The sequence below is a fragment of the Taeniopygia guttata genome, chromosome 3 (assembly GCF_048771995.1).
Source record: "Taeniopygia guttata chromosome 3, bTaeGut7.mat, whole genome shotgun sequence".
Classification (NCBI taxonomy): domain Eukaryota; kingdom Metazoa; phylum Chordata; class Aves; order Passeriformes; family Estrildidae; genus Taeniopygia; species Taeniopygia guttata.
In genome coordinates, this window is record NC_133027.1 from 56,911,070 (window position 1) to 56,929,102 (window position 18,033).

General features: G+C 36.3%; 1 protein-coding gene across 14 annotated transcripts in view; it reads left to right on the forward strand.

The window, feature by feature from the left end:
* Window positions 1-18,033, forward strand: part of EYA4 (EYA transcriptional coactivator and phosphatase 4) — a 139,664-nt gene that overhangs the window by 16,880 nt on the left and 104,751 nt on the right. For 13 of the 14 annotated variants that reach the window (XM_030267959.4, XM_030267960.4, XM_030267957.4 and 10 more), the window contains exon 2: window positions 916-1,017. In XM_030267959.4, the coding sequence (XP_030123819.2) occupies window positions 985-1,017 (33 nt within the window). In that variant the 5' untranslated portion in view covers window positions 916-984. Of the gene's footprint in view, window positions 1-909; window positions 1,018-18,033 lie in introns of those variants that run through there. The other variant, XM_072926912.1, reaches the window with a different exon arrangement.

An 18,033-nucleotide genomic window follows, 5' to 3' on the forward strand; every position in this document is an offset into this window, starting at 1 on the left:
AGTCCAAGGTAATTCCTTGTGGCGTCTGCTTGATAAACAAATCTAGGTAATATTGATAAGCAAATCCAGGAGGTTTGGGTTCTTAAGTGTGTATGTTCATGTATTGGTTTTTTAATGCAACATGAACTTTGATTAATAATATGATTATTGCATATATGAAATATCCCTGTCACTTTTTGGGTTTTTTTGTTCTAAATTATGCAAATTTGTGTAAGTCCAAAATGGATCTTTTCTGAGAATGGAGATTGTAAAATAATCATGTAGCTTTATAGTTAGGGTTACCATGATCATTCAGAGGCAGAACTCCTGGAAAATAGAATTTTCCTGTTGAAGATCTTCATATTTGATGAGAATGATTCACCCTATTAGAGAAGGTATAGACATAGCAGATAATTAGGATAATGTATGTTATTTAGCACTTTTCAGGGAGCCACTTGTTATAAACCACTTTGTGTATTTAATTTAATCCTCAAGGAATTTAATGAACCTTAGAGAGGGGACTTCACACTGATAATTGCATAATAACCTATTTTTATGCCAGACACTTAATGGCTAAGAGGTTATCATTAAATGTGTATTAAGCAGTTCTCTTCTATAACTGTCTTTCTAAGATGTTCTCTCATGGGTTATCATTTGTTGACTACTTAAACAGCTGCCTGTATTCAACATTTTAGATTCTTTATGGGTTTGTTTTCAGAGCTGTTTTTTCTCTTGAAGGAGAAAAACTATTTTAGATAGTTCCCAAAATAATACTGAAGGTGCTGAAGCACTTTACATTAAATTAGTCTTCATATGGGAACTTTGCTTCAGATTTTAGTGAAACCACAACCTCAGTTAGGATGTTTGTTTATTGCAGATTTGCTTTAGAGGACCATAGACTAACATGTTGTTTTTTAATCTTCTCTTTTAATTTAGACTACTGAGCTGTAAATTGAAAGGAAGGTAATTTCTGCTTGTGGAGGAAAAGAAAGGTGAATAACCTCAATGGAAGACTCTCAGGATCTAAGCGAACAGTCAGTAAGTACAAATGTTGCTAAATTGAATGGAATAAATTGAACTCTGTTCAACCAAGTTGTGTGAAAGGATTTTACTTTGGATTTGAAAATTATAGTAGGATCTGGGGAAATCTTCCAAGCTCCTAGTTTTAAACCTTTTAGTTTGTGCAGTAAGAGAATGGGTGGTTTTAATATTTTTCCCCTGTTGAAAGGAACAAGATCTTTGTTATGTAAGATTTTGCGGAACTACAATTGTTAGAGGGATATAATTAAGCTACATTGGAAGAATAAAATGTTAGAAATATGAACAGTGGTATGCCTTGTTCAAATAATTGCATTAAAATGTATCTCCACAGTGGTCTGTCAGTTTTTCCAAAATAAGGGTTACCTAAAACAGAAGCAAAATATTTCAAATGGTCAGACTGTGGCAGATGATATACATTAATTTTTTCAGGATTCTCTTGGATTTCAAGGGGATTGTGAGACCTGGTAATCTATCCCCCTGTCCCATTTCAGAGAGAGATTCTTCTTTTCACTGACAACGTTTCTGGGAAAAATGTAGTGGACATTTCTTCTCGTTTTGCCTTTCTTATTTTTCTTTGCCTTTAAGGATATCAGCTCCAGATCTCCCCACCACCAGACTGCAGTTCTGAGGAGACAGCAGGCTCTGAGCAAATACAAAACTATCTGGGCTTGCCATCCAATATATTTGGCTTTTTTTAGCATCTTAGTTTTCTGCTGTTTCTTACTGCTTACAATAGGGACACATTTTGCCAGTACCATGATCCCTATGATTCACTTGGACTTAGTGTACTAAAGATGAACAAAGAGATTTATTATTCCTATTTCTGACATGCTAAAGGAGGTTATCCATGCAATAAACCTGTCTGAATATATATATATATATATATATATATATATATATATATATATATATATATATATATATATTAGAGACTTTTGGGGTAACACAAGTGCAAGGAAGTGGAAAGAGTTGCAGTGTTTCTAAAAGGTCAGTAATTTTCTTTAATAAGGAGTACTTTTCTCCTGGCTGGGTAGCTCCTATCTGAGACTTTATCTTGGATTAGAATTTTATTACTGATTTTAAATGGTACAGGACTGGAAAGACTTAACAGTGTCTTAAGTCCTCATGGTGGCACTACCTGGGACAGCTGAACATATTTATGTATTTAAAGTGTTCCCAAGCAAAACTTTAGGGCCTGTAAAAGCCACATGGCTTCATAATTTAATAAAGTTTTATAAAAGTCATAAAAGATTAGGCAGAAGTTCATCTCTTGCAGTCTGTGAAACAATTTTTCTGTGGAGTATTCATGGTGTGGTTATTAATAGGAGGTAGATGAGCCAGTTTAACTTACTGCAAAAACATCTTTCCGTAGTAGTTAAAATGTTTTTGCAACACTGGATGCCTGATAAATGCATATTTTAGAAGCAATTTTACTACCCCGTCATAGTTTGATCTCTCTAGTATTTCTCATAATTTCTCATAATTTCTAGCTTTATGCTACATGTGAAAATGGTCTGCAGATTGCAAATTGAGGTGAAATCTGTGCTGTGTTGCATATGAAGGTAGGATTTGCTGTCTTTATGCTAGTGTCACAAAAAGTCATGATTCAAGACAAGTTTATTCTTCTTACTCTTCACAAACAGTGTCAGAACGTGAAGGTAATGGGTGGGAGAGCCATTTCATCACTCCCTGTATCCAGGTGGGTGCTGAGACTAAAGTATCACCAAGAGCTTGGGCAGAGTCCTGGGAATTGTGTGAGGCCTTTCTGCCTAGAGCAGGCACTAAGCCTTCATTTCCCAACTTCAAAAGCCATTTCACTCTTACATCATGGTTAAAGTTCTCTCAGCCAATTTCCAAATAAGAAAATAGTGTCTCTGGCTTAGTTCTTTAAACAGGGCATGTCTGTGGGGTAGAGATCTCAGGAAGCAGGAGGCTTTGCTGGTTTAAGTGGTTTAAACTCTAAGAAGATATCAGATGTATCTGCTTCAACTGTAGCTGTGCTGTTTTGTACTGGTTAATGTGTTTTATACTGGTTAGCTCTGGGCAGTTTCTGCCCATCAGGCAGGATTTCTAATTCTTAATGTGTTCAGGGAGCACAAGTACTTAATTCCAGCCTCAAAATGTCTTTCAGAAGTCACATGCATAATATTTAGATCATGAAAATTCATGGCGCATAAGGAACTAGCCTCTACCGCATGTGTATTAGATTGTGTGAATAAGCATGAGGGCAAGACCTGTGCTCAAACTTGTGTTGATACCTTGGTTTCAAATAGTCTAGTCCTTGGTTACTTTAAAGACTGCCTTTCTCTGCAGCTGAGATGGGTTAGAAGGTGTTTGCTTTTGCATGGTGTGTTTGATGGACAGTTGAGTTTTCTGAAGAGAAAGATTCCTTTATTGGATTAATTTCCCTGGGAATTATGTTAAAGAAACTTTCATCCTTGGGAAAAGAAGCCAGGCACAGTTCCTTGGTATAGCGAATAAGAATATTTTTCAAGTTTTTTTGGTTTTTTTTAAGTTTTATTTAAAGAAAGGATATTATTCTAACTTTTGAGAGTAGATCATCTTCCTGAGGCATGATATATTGTAGTGTAGCTTTTATTCTGTCAGTCTTCTCCGTAAGTCTGAAATCACTATTATTATTTTAACTAAAAAAAATACACCAATAAGAAATTATTAGTTTGGTGATTCCTGTCCTGAAAGTATTTCAGTTAGGTGAAACTTATATGATCATACCCAAGAGCAACTCCACAGTATCCCTCTTGAGATAAAATTTTATGAGAAATAAATTCTTCCCCTTTTGTCTCAGATCAATGATCTGTGCTCCTCTCTTCTCAGATCTTCTGAAGAATTGTGTTTGACTGAATTGAGCACCTGCTGTTTTCTGAGATGCCAGCTTGATTAGATGTTATAGATATCTATATATACATACACATTATGTCAGTAATTTATTTGTTTTTCCTATTTTTGATCAGAAGTCAATCTACTTCCCTAATTGGTGCTGTAGAGCCTCTGTATTGGGAAACCTCTTGTGCCTCCTTTCCTTGCCTTCTCCTGGGTGGAAGAGATGAGAGAATCAAGTCTTAATCAAGACCATTCAGCAAGAAAAAGAGTCAGAATAAGAATAAAGTTTATTATACTCTGGCTTTCCTGTCTTTACTCACAACTGAATAGTGAATAGCTCTATTTTGAAGACCAGAAGGAAAATGATGCAATTTCCTAGCTGATGCAGAGGTGAGCTGGGTTCCATCAGGTGCAGCTGAGATCCAGTGGATCCTTGCAGCTGGCATGGAGCAGTCTGGGATGAGGCATATCATGCTACTGTACTTTCTAGGGTGGGTATGTGTTCAAAAAAGCTCACAACTTTCTTTTCCTTTCCAATTTAGATGCAGAATATATTTGTACATCTATGCATAGGACTTTCTTTTAATTTGTGGGAAGGATCAGTTAATAGTATTCTGAGTGAAAAAGAGGAAAATAGTAAGACATGTATTGCACAGATAGAAGAAAATAACCAAATGATCCTTTTCATGTTCTGGTGTGAGGTTTGTCATCAGGTTCAGGCTACTGGTTACCAAGTGAAAGAATACTTAAAACCACATCAATTGATCTTACATGGACAGATGACGCTATGTTATAAGTTCTATTTGTTTTGAAATGGAAAAGAAGGAAATTTTACACATCTTGTATTTATGAAGAGGGAAAAAAAGCTTTTCAAGACTGATCTTGAAGATGATAAATAAAACTATAATTTTTTAGCACCTAAATAGTCCTCTGTTGTGCTTCGGTATAGCAGACACATTTAGGATTTTGAGAACTACAGGTTTACACTCTTTATTTTGTCTCTTTTAGTCATCACTTTCTGTTCAGTCTGTATTAGTAGAAGAAGAACAATTTGGCTGCTAACTTGCTAGTTTAAGGTTTCAAAGGGCCTTATTAGAAACTGGTGTAATTTCATCCCCTGGCCCTTTTATATAACAGCCTGCATATTTAGATTACTTCATTTTAACCTAGAATTAAACAATAGATTGCAGTGCTGTAGGACAGGACACTAGCAGATGTGAAGCTAAACGTGAATGAACAGGTTTTTATTTTTGTGACATTTGGACAATCATCCCCCTTGTGCCCTGGGTAAGTTATTTGTTTTTTATCAGATTGTACAGACTGTTATATCTGTTACTTGCATTTATGGCCCACTTGCAGATGGACAATCCTTGGCAACCTTTTTTGGACAGTGTTGTTTCCCCGTTTTTGTTTTATTTTAATGTGTGAAGCTGTCAGATGTGATCCCTTTGCAGATCAGTTTTCAGCTGCAGCTATTTCTCCGTTGCCCAAGCCCTGTACCTGCAGCATTTATCCTTCCTCATATCTGGGGTGGGCAGCCTGCTAGCACTTTGGCTGGAGCTAATTGCAGAGAAATTAAAATTAAACACTTTACCTGCTTTGTTTCACTTTTCTGCATTGCAGCATAGCATGTTGTGGTTCTTATCTCTGTTATATTAGTATTTATAGGACTTGGAATATTACAGGCAATTAATCGTCTCAGGTTAGTGATGTTTCTTGAAAGAGATATCTGGAAGTGATCTGGAAGTGATCTGGTCTAGCTTCTGGTCATGAAATGCTGGCAGTATGCACAAATACTTCAGTTATGAGAGCAAGGAACATTTAAGATCAGTAAGTGAAGAAATTACAGATGTAGTAAGAAAAAAATTGTTTTCTTAATGAGTGATTTTAATTAAAATCAGTCATTTAAGAAAAATGCCATAACTTCACCTCAGCTGTAATAGAAAGTAATAGAAATCCAGGCGTTCTTTTCAAAGTATTTTTGAGAATCACTAAGATATTTTACTACCTCTGTTCTACAGGCACAGTATCTGCCATAGAGATGTGGTTTGCCATAAAGGATCCAAAATTATCACCCATTTTGAATTACAGTAGATAGGAATAAATTGTAATACCATAATTCCTTGTCTCTCATCTAATAGGAATTAGAGGTAGAAACATCAATGTTGTTCTCTCTCAGCTGTAAGACCTTTACATATGACATAACAACTGTTATGAACACTCAATGTTTCTTGTTCTTTCCTTTGTGCTCTACCACTTCAGCATTCTGTCATTTCTATATAATAATCCACCACTTTTTAAAAACTGCATTAATAGTTTCATATATATTTTATTTCTGTCATTTACCAAATGGGACAGACCAAATGAGACAGCACTCAGAAGCAATTCATGCATTTTGACACGCAGAGTAAACTGAGTAGAGTTGTGTGTCGTGTGAATTGCATATCATTGGAGAAATAGTTTGGCATGAAAGGTACGAATGTTCACTGTTGACATGCATGTAATAGAAATGTGCATTTTTTCTGAGTTGGTTAAAATTCTAATTTGAAAGCAGATTTATTGAAAAGCTCAGTAAGAAATCTCTTAATGTATCCAAGAGAATTCTACAGAATAATATCCATGACTTGTAAAATTGCAAGATGGGATGAGAAGAGGTGTTGGCAAACAAACAGAGATGCTCCTGTCATTGTCACTGCCATGTTTCTTCTGGTTTAGCTCTTTGCCTGTCTCCTGGAAGATGTTACCATGTCAGGTTTAAATGGAAAGGCACAGTATGGGCTTTATTTAATGATGAGGAAAACTAATAAAATAAAATATTCTGCTGTCACACACTGTCCTTGGACTGCTGACAGGGACTGACACATAGCTACTATATAGCTTGTTATTGCTGGTATTTCTGGCTCCAGAGAGGCCCCAGACTAGAATTTTAGGGATAGAACTACTTGGAAAAATTGCCACTGCCTTAAGCTACATTAACTTTTCTCAAGGTAGATACCATCTTCTGCACAGGGGTCTCCAGGGTTCCTGGAGCATGAAATTCTTTATTACTAGTGATGTTACAGCCCTGATGTGATATGGATATCAGAGATGGCTTCTATTGTATTGTAACAGATAACGCCACTAGAAAAAATAAAGGCAAAATTTTGCAGGTGGAAAAATTGTCTTCAAGGTCTGAAAATGGGGCCAGCTTAGACCTTCTTTGAATTCTCCACAAGGACCTGTTCACCTAAGAAAAGGTTTGTATCTATGCATGCATACATAAGATTTGGAACATGAGAGTCACTCCAACAAAAGTATTATCTCTCTATAAATGGTGCTTTCTTAGAATAAATCAGAATCTGACAGGCACATTTCAAGCTCTGAAGATGAATTTTGCTTGTATGACATGATACTTGTTCAATCATTTAAAATTCCAAATTTATAAATACTATACTTCTAATTCATTTTAATACTGAATTTTAACTTAGAATTACTTACAAAATTTCCAAAAGTGTCCATGTCTGTCCAATTTGTGATAGCAAAATGAAAATACAAGTTTCCTATAGCACAGAGATTGTACATCAGCTTAGGCTTCTGATTTTGACAGTGTCCAGGTGCAGTTAACATAAGAAGACTTACTTTCTTCTTCAGTAAAAAGGGCTCAGGGTTTTGTAATGAAAACAAAATATTCAACAACATGACAGTAAATCAATCTTCTCTAGCTTTTTCATTTTGCAAGGCTAAATGCCTAGTGCCTTCGTGCCTATTAAAAAACTAAGTCTACATTTTCACATGAAAAGCATGGTTTACACTGAACATACATTAAGTTTCTACTCATTTGATTATTGTAAAAGTCCAGATGCAGCAGTGTGCTGAAGAATGTGTGGGACTTAGGGGATGTGATTAAGCCCAGGGATTTTTCATGTGCTTTAAGTTAGGCATGTGCTTAAATACTTTTCTGGAAAAGACTTGGAAATACAGTACAAAATAAAAGCAGTAATTTCAGAAATATTTTACTAGCAAATACATCTGAATGATTTGTGGCTGTGGCTACTATTTATTCAGCATTATGTAACAGTCATGGTTTCTTTCTTCTCCTTATAGTAGCTTTTGTCTGAGCTTTACCTACATATCCAAGTGGTTGACTTGCAAATCAACTTGTATTAAAATAGAGAAGAATGACAGGGAGAAATATTAGATAATTTAAAAATAACAAAATGACGCTAGGCAAATAATCTAATTTCCTATTTCATAAAGTATGTCTTAAACACATTGGGCACATGCAGGTCCATTAAACCACACTCACATCCTTATCTTCTCTTGTATTTGGTTAAATCTTTAGCAATGTGAAGATGTTAAAATCATTGACATGTTCTGGCTACGGTAGATAGAAATAATTTTGCCATAATATAACTTAAGGCAGAATTTGTCCCAGAAGATCCCATTGGAATAACAATGTGAAACTCACGTTGTTTATTTATTTATTTATTTATTTATTAGTTAAATAATTCATTTTAAGGTTTGTTCATGCTTCTCCATACTCTTGAAAGCAACACCTAGTGCTCTATGAGAGTATTGTCGTGGCAGCATCCTTTGCCTTATGTCAGCACTTGGACTTCAGCAGTGATTATGCTTTAGTCAAAGAACTCACCAACCCAAATATGAAGCAGATTTCATCTCAGACACCCAGAGATTTATGTTGGAGTGCTACTTTTATAAAGGCAAACTCTAGGTGAGAAACTAAGAAACTAGGTGTGTTTAACTGAAGATTGAACAAACCTTTTCTTAAAAGTGGCAGAAAACCTAGTTTATTGTATCTCTCTTTTTTTGTGTATAACAGCAGAGGAATTAATGTTAGCTGACCACGATTCCATGATTTGTTTGTTTGTTTGTTTGTTTTTGGTACTGGAAGCAATGACTATTGGGATTTCTGTCATGAAAAAGAGCATCTTTTACAGTTCAGGTCTAGTTGTTCCTGTTTTTGTGAAACCTTACTGGGCTTTAAATTTTTTACTCTTTGGTCTTGGGCCACATGAAATTTTTCTTTATGTGATTCAGTCAAAGTATACAAGAGAAGGAGCTAAAGGAAACATCTCTTATTTCTGAAATGAAAAATAATGTTTTTCTCATTTCAGTTAGCAATGCTGTTAAAAAATTATACAGGTTTTCAACTTTCAGTTTGTCATGCAGTCACCTTCCCTGTGGGGCTCCTCATGTCTTGCAGTGAAATGTGTTGGGCTGCCATCTGAGCTTTTGGGGATTTACAAAGTAACAGCCCACAGCCTGGGAGCCTAGTGTTGCTGGACATGGCAGTGTAGATACTAAATTCCATCCAATAAAAAGTCAAACTATGCAGTTCAAAATCCAGTAATCTGTGCTTTAACTGTCTTTCAGAGATACTTTTTACTGGCTCTGTGCAAAAGGTATTTGTGCATTTACCCACCCAGATAGGATCAAGTGTGAGAAAGAACTTCTCACTAAATGGTGGTCTTCATAGTGGCTCTCGAGCAGTTAGGACAACCTCTTCTTGCTCTTTTTTCCATTCATTCAAAGATTCTTACTCTGTTAAAATTCTTCCAGCAACCTGTGCCTTGAATACAGCACATTGCTTTCCCAGCAGTTCAGGCCTTTGCTTTAGTGGAATGGGCTGTCATTTCCTCTCCTCCTTTTTAGTAAATTTTCTTTGAGTTGTGAAATAAACTTGATAGTATGACAATTTTTGAAACAGTGAAATTAAAATAATTATGTAATGAAATGTGTGGAGTATTTCTACCATTCAGTGTGTTTTACCATCAGAGGAAGCAATGTGTTCTGTAGTTAATGGTTAGTTAATTGTTCTTTAGTTAATTGGTATCCTCTGTTTTGCCTCAACCACTATTAACTGCATTTATGTAAACAGCCTGGCCCTGATGCATTAGGGGCACCTGAGCTTCCCTTGCCTTCTCTTGCTTACCCTGGTTGTCATGGGCCTTTCCAGGATGATTTTAATTTAATGAATTTTAATGAATAATTGGATTCACTCAGCCTTCACTGCACTGGACACAGGAGCCTCTGTTCTCAGGGAAGTCCAGCACACAGGAAGAATGAATGCTGTGCACAGTCAGTCAGATGTTGTGTACAGGGGTACAAGTGTTCAGGACCTTGAATCCAGTTACACTTTCCCTTCACATACATTTAATCAGTTTCTAATACACACTCTGAGCTACTGGTTCTCAGCTTCCATTATCTATCTATTATCTACTTTTCAAGAGATTCGTTACTCAGGCTAAGCTCAAGTCATTATCACATTCACAAGTTCAGTTTATGCAAAATAATCTTAGGAGCTGTATTTGTTTACATCTTTCTGTATGTACTGTTTCTTCCATAGAGTAATAGTCATTGTGGTGGTGCTGGAACTTTGATGGGCCATGGACATGCAGATATCCTGCTGTATATCCTGTGATCTGCCATGTTCTCAAATTCATTTAAGTTAAACAGCTTTGATAATGAGTTTTAGTGGGCTTTTACTGCATCAGTGTAAAACTGATGATTAACTTGTAGCCTCTGTAGTGTAGCACCTGCATCTAGAAGTTTCATAAAAATGAAACTAATTTTATCCCCTCATCCCATAGCTTTGAAGGTGAAAGAGTGAGTTTGTAATTTCAAATGGAATGCTTATTAATAACGGTACTAAAGGATAATTTAAACCGTACTCCTTGGGGCATCACAAGTGAAAATCATAGGCTTTCAAGAAGCTGATTCCATATTGCATTTGATGCATAACTTGCTTTTAAGTCAAGGAATACAGCATTTAATTTATTGAAGAAAAATTATACATTTCCCTTGCAAGATAATAGATTTAATCTGAAGATAACTGCAAATTGAAAGTAGAAGTAGAGGAAATAGTCCTTGTAGGATCAAGGATGGTTATGTGATGCACCATTGGCTGATTCTTCATAGAGTCTTCAGTTCTTTCTTCTTAGTACCAGGGTTCAACAGTACTCAATTTTGATAAAAGCAAACACATACTTGACCTGAACTTTCTACGTTGAAATAATATTTAATTTTAGATTTAGCAGGATAGAATTAGCTAGCCTTTTGAGAACTTAATACTGAACTATTTACTGAAAATCTCTCAGTTCATGTAATTAAACTGTATTTTAAAACATGTCTATGGAAGCAGATGTATTGCAATAATGTTACACTTCATCTGCTTTTCTGATGCTGTTGGATATCTTCTGCTTTGGACATTAACCATATAAAGAGTTCTGTTGAAAGTCCTGGTCTTAAGCTGTGATAAATAAAACTGAATAATTGTGTAACAAGACATGCTACCAAATATAATAGATTTGAAGAAGTGACTTGTTTCCAGTTGACAGTTTACAGATCTGCTTTGTATTTTTGTCTAAAGACCTGTGTATTGATGAGAGAAGACTTAGAATTGCTTAGAATATAGGCATTTGGAAAAATTTGTAGCAATGCAGCTGTAGTTAACCAGTTGCATCAACAAAGATTGAATGCAAATCTAGAGCCTGATTCCAACATAGTTAAGCGGCTGTAAAATTTACCTTTTACCCATCAGTAGGGTATCAAGCAGAGCTGCCATCCAAAAAGCTTATGTTAGCACTTAAAAGGAGTAGGAAAAAAAAAAGTATGCTTAGATTGTGCTACTCACTACTTTCATGTTCTGTGGTGTATAGGAAATTGTGTATTTTTTCTGACAAGGAAATCTTAATGTGGTCAACATGCTAAAATACATAATAATAAAAAACAGATTATAATGCTCAGGAATCTTGTACTACATGCTCCTTAATGGATGAATGAATTTCTCATGCCTACCATACAGCTCAACAAGACCTCTGTAAAACTTTATGTCTACATTGAGTTCCATTTGTAACTGGTCTTACAATTATATTCAGTCAGTACTGCAGATATGACCTGATTGTGGATCTGCAAATCAAGCTGCAAAATTCAGCAGGTCACCTGTAAGAGTATGGAGCTGAGAAAGAAATGTAATTATCCCAGGGGCAGTGCTATATTCCTTGCTTCTGGTTTCACCTAACATGATGTGCACTGAAGAGAAAGGGTGCCAGATGGTTGTGAAAGAGCTGCAGCCCAGCTTCTTTAAAATCGCCAGTTACAGAAATCCATCTGACATATGCCAAGAGCAGGAGCTGACCAGCTAGCTGTCTTGTGATTTCCAGCATTCTCAGGAGACATTCTTGAGGCCTTGAGTGAATATGTGATGCAGTGCCTAACCAGGAACTGGAGCATTTCAAAACATCTGAAATTTTCAGCTGAGTGTTTCACAGTCCTCAGAAATTATACTTGTTCATAAAACATGGTTTCAGAAAAAGATAAGAAAAAACATCAACATGTGTAATACTTACCTCAGTTCTCTTGGAAAATTTACATTTCACAGAGGAAATCATCAACGGAGAGTATAGATAGGAATGCATGGGTTATGGGTGATTATCCTGCAAATTTTCAGTGCTGAAAGAAAGCAAAAGATGGAAAATAACTTCCATGGGGAAAAAAGTAACCAACTATGTAAATGATGAGTGTGAGGATACTTTGACCAATATATGTACAGTAACATAGAAAAGTAAAATGCAGCAATGCTGCCTGCTGGGACAGGACTCCTTTGGGTGTTGGTTTCACTAAGATACTGTGTTTACTCTTCATTTTTTTATACTTTTCAGTGCTTCTGCCATAGCAAAACATCTGAGTGCCATGACTGAGTAATGCTTGAATAATGAAATATATGTCATCTAGGGGAGACCATTGGAACATTGTCTGATGTTTGGAGCTAACTTTGTTCCTAGTATTCACTTGTCTTTTACTACTACTTGCTGGAAGAGAATGGGAGGATAAGTTCCTGCTATTCTGCTGCTGCTCAGTGGTAGCTTTTGAGCTTAATCTTAACAAAAAGCGTACCTCAGACAATCAGACAATTATAAGAGTTTAGAAGTTCATTAGAGGCACAGATGTGTTAGTATATGCAGAGAAGATCTCCAACTTCTTAGTCTTTATTTTAGGTTGGGTTTTTCTTTTTCATATCTTTCCTTATGTCTTTCTCAGGGGAGCATAAACAGGTACCCTTGAAATTTGGGGTCAGAAGACAGTCTTCAACAGATGCCACAGTGCAAAGCAGGGAGGGAGTGTTTGAGTGTACATTTGTATAAAGAAGGGTGTTTTATGTGGTGATAAAGACCTCTGCAGTAATATTTTCTCTTTTATGAATACTGCTACAAAGATAAGGCCTTTGTATTTGGCTACATAGAGAAGTTACTGTCATGTGAAGACCAAAAAAGTTCCTGCCACTTTCTTCCACTTCTTGGTTTACAGTAAGCTTTGTCCAGCTGGGGGAAAAGACTACACTGTCTTTTCATCTATAAATGTTAGTAGTGTCACCTGGTAAGTTTACATGTATGATTTTCTGCTTTTCCAGAAGAAAATGCCTCCACTCAAATTAGAGAAGCCCAGTGAGTGATTTATCCAATTCCAGACTAAGGTATGCTTGTGAGTTTGAGTACATGAACTCCACTGGAACTTGGCTTTATTCCCAGGGCTTCCCATTTAACATCATAGGGTACAGACTGTGAAAGTATAATGCCCACTACATCAGAGACCTAATGATGTCAGATTAAAGGGGAAAAGGGAGAAAAGATCCGTCTTAGAAGTTAAGGGAAGCTGTAGTTGCCTTCCACATGGAAAGCAAATGATGGAATAAATCATTCTTGTATTCCTGGAACAGACTGGACTATTCTGCAGTAATAAAAAATGAATACAAAAAGTGCAGTAGTGGTATCATGCAGTGTGTAGTATTTGGTGCTGTTTTTCACCGAAAGGATACATAACTGTATAGATGTCATGTGGGCTTGCAGCCATCCTTCCACTTTTTTCTGCTTTTTGTGCTTCTCTTAGTTGCCTGAAGAAATTTACAAATACACACTATTCTAATGACAGTATTAACTAGAACACAAGAGATTACTGCTGTGCTTTCTCCATTCAGTACCCACGCAAGGAATGTGTAGCAAAGAACATGAACCTTTTTGGTGCAGAGAAGTAGAAATCATTGTGGCATAATTAATGCTAAAGGATTCTGGTTTAGGTGGTGTAATAACAAAGCACGGTGTCTACTCCACCCAACCATCTTTCTATCCCTGTCTACCTCTGTACCATATAAAGAAACACATTTTTCACACTTGCTGTCAGTGTAACTAGTTTAATGTATTATATTTTGTGGAGATGGTTAGTTTTATTAATTTGTTTTAACATCTGTTACATCTCCAACAAAAAAAAAAAAAAAGACTGTTTAAATACTGAAGTATGTTAATATTTTAAATATTAAATTTTGATAAGCCAGTAAACCTCTGCTAATTCAGTAGAAAATTATTGACTATCAAAATAACAGTAAACAAATAAACAAAATACATGATAACTAAAGCAGACCCTAAAGATCCTTCACTGTATTATGCAGTGGAATTAGCAAGTATATGCATTTTATATGCCATTGTTTTGTAGTTCATACTGAAATACATATCATTTGAGCAAATTCAACCTAAGGATGAGAGAAAATCTGGCAAATTTTTTGAAACGTAATCAAGCATTTTTGCACTGCAATAGCATGTGTGCCCAGCATGTATTCTTGCTGTGTCTGTATTTTGGCTAGTAAGAGAAATTGTTTCAAAGAATGAGTTGAAGAGAATCATGAGAAAAAACGAAAATCCAACCCAGAGTATTTGTGATTAGTATGGGTGTAGTATGTGATGGGCTTTGAGGACCGCAGAAGAAACAACCTCAAACAGAGAAGCAGTTAGTCTATTGTCTTCATACTCATAGAAGAAGAACTTCTGCATCCTTATTTGCCATACTAAAAGCACACGGTAAAGAAGCTGTTGCATGATTGCATGGGTTTGTGGCTGGATATGTGATCCTTTAGAGATCCTTCAGTGATTGTCACATGATGATAAGTAAAGCCTTTGGAAACTCTTAAGTCAGACTAGGGTAGCAATGCATTAATTGGTACACGGACTTTGAAGCCCTCTGCTGTTTCTGCCCTACCTACTTGTCATTTTGCTGTGACTTGCAGAGAACCTTGCTTCTCTCTCTGAAGTACATCTGCAGCCCTGGTATTCTGCTCAGGTTATGCAGACACCTTTCCATTACACAGGGCTGAGTTGGCCATCAGGATCTCAGTTCATGAAGGCTGCCCTTCACTGTTCTGTTGGTTGAGTTGCATGATGTTATGATTTGGTAAGTGTAACTAAGAAATAATATCTCATTACTGTGGCTTTCCTTCAAGATTGATTTGATTAAGTATGCTTAACAGCACTGCAGTTGAAGTGTACAAAACCCTCTGCATTTTAATAGATGGACTGATTGCAAAAATATGTTAGTAATGTTGTGAGAGTTTGTGTAGCTTCTGGCTTGTGAAATACAAAGTTTAGAGTATCCAATACTTAATAAAATTTCTGCTGGTTTTCAGTGTTAATAAAAGTTGCCAAGTAATTAAACTACAGCATATATTAAATTAATTTATCTTGCATTGAAGGAGATTACAAATCTAGCCTTTATCTCGTTGATCAAAGGTCTTGTGGGCAGCAGCATATTTTTGAACTTTGTGGCTCTTAGTGTAAAGTTTTGAATGGTTCTGCTGTTACATACTTTTATTCAGCTTAAAATTATTTTTTAGTGATAGAAAGTCAGTGTGAACTAGGTGAAAAAGGTATCCCTTTTTAGCAAAACAGTTATTTGAAACTAAATGAGGGGTCTGGTATTCCCATACATATGCATAATTGCCATTCTAAGACTTGGGTTTCCCTAGTGCAGACCACAGGGTTTTCCTGCTGGTTTATAATCACATGCAGATATGACAGCCTATCTAAACTTGGCATTTTTCAGACCTTGCCGGTGCTCAATCCATCTGGCCCCTTGTGTGTCCTTGGTCAGCTTCCCGCTTTGCCTGGAGCCACTAACTGCTGAGCAGCTTTACTTTCTGGTGACCACCTTGTTTTGCAGCTTTGGATTTCCCAAAGGGCATCATTGAAAGGAAGGGAAAAATCAAAGTTCTTGCACTGTACTGCTGCTAGTGAAAAAGAAATGTCCTTCTTGAAGACCTCTTCCCTGTTGCTTGATCAACAGATCCAGACTTGTCTCCTTCCTTGCCTCCCTGCTTGCTGTAACTGGGTGTGCATCAGTAGATTCAAACCATGTGACAAGCTCTTTGGCCACCAACCATTTATCCCCATTTTATCAATATGCCCAAAGATGTCTATCTGCTGGAAAATTAAATAATGTGAACAAAAGGGGCTCTGCATCTTTTCCAGCACTTTTCTGCAGTGGATTAGGCATGTGAAGATACCAAATGGGTCCCAGGATCTGATTATACTCAGGTCTCCTTTTGTCCATGCTGCGCTTTATGGAGCAGTATGTTCTATTTTAAGCAGCGCATCATATCTTAAAAAATATAAAGGTACATAAATGAAAGCTTATGCTCTGGAGCTAAGTTCCCAGTTACTTTTACTCATGTATTTTATGTCTGTTATACCCATTTCCTATGGTACTATGGACCTGATTCAGAAAAGCATATAAGCATGTGCTTAATTAAGTGCTTTCCTGAATAGGTATGCTTTTCTGAATTGGAGCCCATGAGTAACTGGCATGTGGGCTGTAATCTCCCACCTGGGACATTCTGGGGGTGGATATTAGAGGACAAACCAGGTTTTTTCTGCTTTTCCTGCTTTCTGGAAGTCTCCTCCTGCTCTACATGATTTCAGATTTTGATAAAGTGCATTCATCTGTGAGCTGAATCAGGCTTTACATTTATGGTATTCATCATTTAAATTCTTTTATTTTGAATAAATACAGGATGTAATTGATAGAAAGTATATTTGCATTTCATGTTAGAAAGCTAGATGCCATGGATACTCTTAAAAGAAATTAAAGAAAGCTTTCTTCTCAATTTGGAAATCATTTTCATAGCCTTGGTTTTGGTATTTAGTAGAGCTTAGGGTTTTTTTACAGCAAAATTAATTTAGTTATTTCGATGATCATGTGATCGACTGCCCAAAGTGTGTTCTTTGGCACAGGTCCAGATTCTTGTTCTCTTTTGGAAGTGTTACAGCTGCAATAAATTTGATTTCACCCTTGATAATTTTTATAATGTGTAGTAATAATGTATTGCTGATTTAGTGTTGTTGCCTTTCTACTAAGGAAAAAAAAGGTCACAAATCACAAAATTGCAAATGTTATTATATTTACCACACTTAAGTAGTTGTATATACATGAAATTCAAATATGCTTCAAGATTTGTTTGGTGTCTAGTTTTGGGAGGTTATTCAAATAACATAAACTCTACAGTTTGCATGTTACTTGTCACTTCTGAGAATTCTGGTAGGTTCCACTGTTTCCTTTGAGGTCTCTGTTGAGTATTAAGGAGAAAAAATGCAAAATAATCAAGAAGATTTGCCTCTATATTAACGAAACACAAAATATTCTTGGCAATGTAATAGAATATTTCAAGGTATATATATGCAAAGGGATCTTTAGATGAGTAGGAAAAAAGTTGGCTTTTTATTTTGGTAAGTAATTTAATTTTATTTTTTTTTGGTAAAGCCATTCTATGGTCTTGCTGAGGTTATGCTCATTTCATAGTTGTAAAATTTCTTAGAAACTGCCTTTCTGTTACATAGTTAACAATCTATTGCATTGCTCACACAGACACATCTTAACATTGCAAGCTTATATTTTTTTTTTCCTGGAAAAAATGTTTAATACTTTATAAACTTTGATAAAGAGATTGTCTTAGAACAGAAACTTAGTTTGGGAGCAGAGGGGAAGACTACAATAAGGAGAGTGACAAAACCACCCCTCCTGGGTTCCAGTTCTCCGTGGTAATGTGGGATTCTTCCATGAAGGCTGGTAGTACTTGCTGGTTGAACATTACCATCTCTTTGTTTGGTCTCATTAAAGAAAGTTTTTGGCAGGTAAGATGGATTATGTGCTTCCCCTAGTTAGCAGTTGTTAATGTTTTGATTTGGACACTGCAGCCCTCTGGAGCACAGGTTGTTCAAAGGCTCGACACAGTCACTGGTCCTCCTGCCACCCCTATGTGGTCATTGGCCCTTTTTTTGCATATTTAAACCTGTCCTCTGCTGGAGACCCCTGTTTGTAGCTCATGTACCTGGTAGCAAAGAAAGGGCTTTGGAC